Source organism: Monopterus albus, unplaced genomic scaffold (assembly GCF_001952655.1).
Source record: "Monopterus albus unplaced genomic scaffold, M_albus_1.0 scaffold18.1, whole genome shotgun sequence".
NCBI lineage: Eukaryota > Metazoa > Chordata > Actinopteri > Synbranchiformes > Synbranchidae > Monopterus > Monopterus albus.
The window spans coordinates 32,857-36,539 of NW_018127898.1; the positions used below are offsets into that span (position 1 = coordinate 32,857).

At 39.3% G+C, this 3,683-nt stretch overlaps 1 protein-coding gene across 1 annotated transcript in view; it reads left to right on the plus strand.

Moving 5' to 3' along the window:
- The window catches only part of stat2 (signal transducer and activator of transcription 2), a 13,619-nt gene that overhangs the window by 272 nt on the left and 9,664 nt on the right, over window positions 1-3,683 (plus strand). The window contains exons 2-9 of the mRNA XM_020592848.1: window positions 1-146; window positions 387-482; window positions 850-942; window positions 1,044-1,122; window positions 1,279-1,358; window positions 2,508-2,659; window positions 2,924-3,082; window positions 3,186-3,275. The exon at window positions 1-146 is cut by the window's left edge and continues 16 nt beyond it. Of these exons, the coding sequence (XP_020448504.1) occupies window positions 1-146; window positions 387-482; window positions 850-942; window positions 1,044-1,122; window positions 1,279-1,358; window positions 2,508-2,659; window positions 2,924-3,082; window positions 3,186-3,275 (895 nt within the window). The remainder of the gene's footprint in view (window positions 147-386; window positions 483-849; window positions 943-1,043; window positions 1,123-1,278; window positions 1,359-2,507; window positions 2,660-2,923; window positions 3,083-3,185; window positions 3,276-3,683) is intronic.

Genomic DNA, 3,683 nt, shown 5'->3' on the forward strand with positions numbered 1-3,683 from the left:
GGGAAAGAGCAGCACGGGATATTAACCTGGCCATGGTGCTATTCCAGGTCCTGCTTGAGAATCTGGATATCCAACACAGTCGCTTTGTCCAGGAGGAGTCATTCTTACTGCAGCACAACATTAGACGCTATAAACAGAACTTTCAGGTTTGTCTGGATGGGATTTATTGCATCCGTTTACAACAAACAAATAAATAAATAAAAAGAAAAAAAAATCACCATGAAGTCACAGCTTTGTTTTGAATTTTGGAAATATCCAGTGTGCACAAGAGAACATTATAATTGTTCTGGTTATCCTCCCTAACACTGGCTCAATAACTTGTTTCATGGCTGCGATTGTAATTTTAAGTTACTGATTTTAACTGTGTGACTTATCTGCCCTAACAGAAGTACCTGGATGACCCGTGTGCTTTGGCAAGTACCATCCATTGGTTTTTGGAAAAAGAGAAGGAAATCCTGCAGAGTGCTGATCTGGCTGAGAAGGTTTTCAAAACTCTTAAATTAGATTGCTGACACATACAGTATAATAGATTGCACACACCCTGTAGATCATTAAAAAAACAGCATGCAAAGGGTATGTTTAAAATGTTCAGTATGAATTCCCATTCAGTTTCTGTCTCTTTCCAGTTAGTCTGAAAAACCAATTTGCAGTTATTTGGAAAGGCTCACATGTACTGAATATAAAATGGAGTCAGTGTGTGGGCTTAAAAGCTAAGATTTTCCACTAAACAGTAACATTGTTTAAACTGCTACCTTCTCTCACATTTATTCTTTGATCCCTAACAGTATTACCCATTATCACATCTGAAACACTCCCACTCTCTATACTACTGCCTGTCTTTTATCTCAGGTCCAGTATTTGCAAGTGGAGCAGGAAGCCATGGAAATGAGCAGCCAGCAGGACCTTGAACGTAAAATGGCTGGCCTCAGGAATGAAGTGCAGGTACAGATTAAGGCCATCTCTATAATTATGTTATGCTTGTCTAGATGAAGGATATTACAGTTCATCCATTATGTTTTTTTCTCTGCACTTTTACGGTACAGTGCATGGATCATGCAATACTATGTCTGGAGGAGCAGCAAGATGAATTTGATTTTAAATACCAAACCCACCAGATGGAAGGTAAGCAGATTAAAAAGTTCTGGCTTCACTTGCATGCTCTTGTAGTGTACACTGAGGATGAGTAATAGAGTAGCCTGAATCACAGCCACATGTTCTCTTTTGTTTTGATCTGTCTCATACGGAAACTGTGACCCCACTGTGGAAACTGTTATACAGCTGTGGTAGATGAGGCAGTGAAGAAAGACCAGATGAGAGATCTTCAGTTACTTGTCAACAGACTGGATGGGTGCAGAAAGGTATGGCGTTGTTAACAGAGATGTAATAGTATGAAATGTAACATCATAATTATAGTGACCCAAATTATCATAGTTATCATTATTATCACGGTACTGTTAAAATGTGTTACAAAGTACTTACACTAATGGAAATCATTAATTTAATGTTTTACTGAAAACCAGGAATAATTATTAGCACTACTATGCATTGTGTGTGCATGAACATTAAATAAAATAGCATAGCCAACAGCCATAGCCTTCTGTAGACATTAAAAAACGTATCAAATGTGGGTTTGTGGGGTACTGGGTTTGCCTGCTGCATGTCCACTCTGTAAACAAGGGAATAGCAAATGTATTTATTATTTTATTTGTGAAATTATTAATATAGCTCTCTTCCTCTCTCTTATAGACACACATACACACACTTTTATTTTGAATCTTCTCTGTTGCATCTGAGTAGATAAAAACGAATGAGTCCTCAGCCACAGAAAGTAATTGTAAGGAGCATATTTTCAACCAAGTCGACAGCTGTTGGATTTTAAATGAACAAAATGTGTTAGTTGAGTGACTACACTACATAAAGTGTTATTGTGTGCAGTCAGCGAATAGACACACGATGGATACTGCAGCAGAACAACATGAAGTGTCTTTTACAAGACTACAGTAGGTAACGCTGAAAGCTTAATGACAAGCTGCTTGCCCTGTTCCAAAGTCCTTACCTTGCATTTACTATAAAGTAGAGGGTGATGGTCAGATGAATCAAAAGATTTCAAATGTTGCCTCCTTTTGCAGCATGCTTTCTGCAGAACATGCAGAAAAAGTGTTGTCACTCAGGCTGTCACTGCATTCTGCCATGTTTTCACTGACCCATACAAACCCATGTTGCATACTGCACTTCCATCTGAAAACCTCTAGCTAACTTTGGTTGATCCTGGACAGCATTTAACCTTTTAGTGGTAATCAATCACAGTTTTAATGATATTTCAAATTTGATGTGGTAATACTAACTGTCGAGAATTTTACCATGGATTCCTGTGACACTGGTAACAGTTTCATCTCTAGTTGTTAATATGTTTAAATAACACCATCTCCTTAGTCCAATTCTTTTTCTCTTTTTTTATTTATGTTGTGTTCTTTTTTAAAATTTTCTCTTAACAATTACCCCCTTAGAACACACTGTCAGACCTAAATAAGCTCCTGGACAGAACTGAGGACCTGATCAACATACTGGAGAAGAAGGAGCTGGTGGAGTGGCAGAGGAGGCAACAAAAAGCCTGCATTGGTGCACCAGACAATGTTTGCCTGGATCAGCTAGAGAAGTGGTATGTTCATCTCCACCTGGTTACGGTTTATCCGTCATCCCTCTGTAAATGACTTTTTAAGCTGTAAAAAAAAACACATAGCCATTATTTCAATTTTTAAACTTTTGAGTCAGAAGAAATTGTGAAGCTGTTTCATAGTTGAATTTTGAGCCTGCTCCAAATCCACCACCAGTCTTTCACCACTATGGTCTTCACTTGTTGTTTTTCATTTTGTAAGACCTGTGTGAACATCATCTCTTTTGCTCTTTTCGTGTTGTTTTGTAGGTTCACCTGTGTGGCAGTGAGTCTGTTCCAGGTGCGGGAGTTTCTTAGTAAGCTGGAGGAGCTGGTAGGAAAAGTGTCCTACGACAACGACCCTATAAAGGCCCAGAGACCTGCGCTGCAGAGGAGAGCAGAAACTCTTCTGAATCACCTACTCAAGAGGTCTCACTTTTAGGACAAAGTTTGTCACACTCTCTTGTAGTGATGTTTTTATGGTTTCATTATGAAATTCACTGACATTATTTTTTTTAACTGGGTCTTGAAGTTCTTTTGTGGTTGAGACTCAGCCATCCATGCCTCAGGGGAAAGGACCCCTGGTTCTCCGCACCAATGTCCAGTTCTCCGTCAAGACCAGGTCAGTGTATCACTCCAGGTAATCCTTACTGACCTATGACCTTGTGATAGGTTAATCTGCATCACTTTTCATAATTAAATCTGTAGTAATTAGTATGATAGTTGTGCATTTTGAACCACTGACAAGACATTTGAAAGAGTGCAACAAACCTTCAAAGTTCAAGGTGTTTATTTGAACAGGGTCATTGTGCAATTATGCATGTGCAAACAGAATGTAAACAGTACATCACATATTTCCTGGTAATAAACTCCTCAGCTGTTTAGGAGTCTGATGGCAGAGGGAAAGAAAGAGTTTTTCAGTCTAGTGGTCCTACATTTCACACTTCTGAACCTCCGGCCAGAGGGTAGGGAGGTGAACAGTCCGTGCTGGGAGTGGGTGGGATCTTTGAGGATGGAGGCAGCTTTCCTA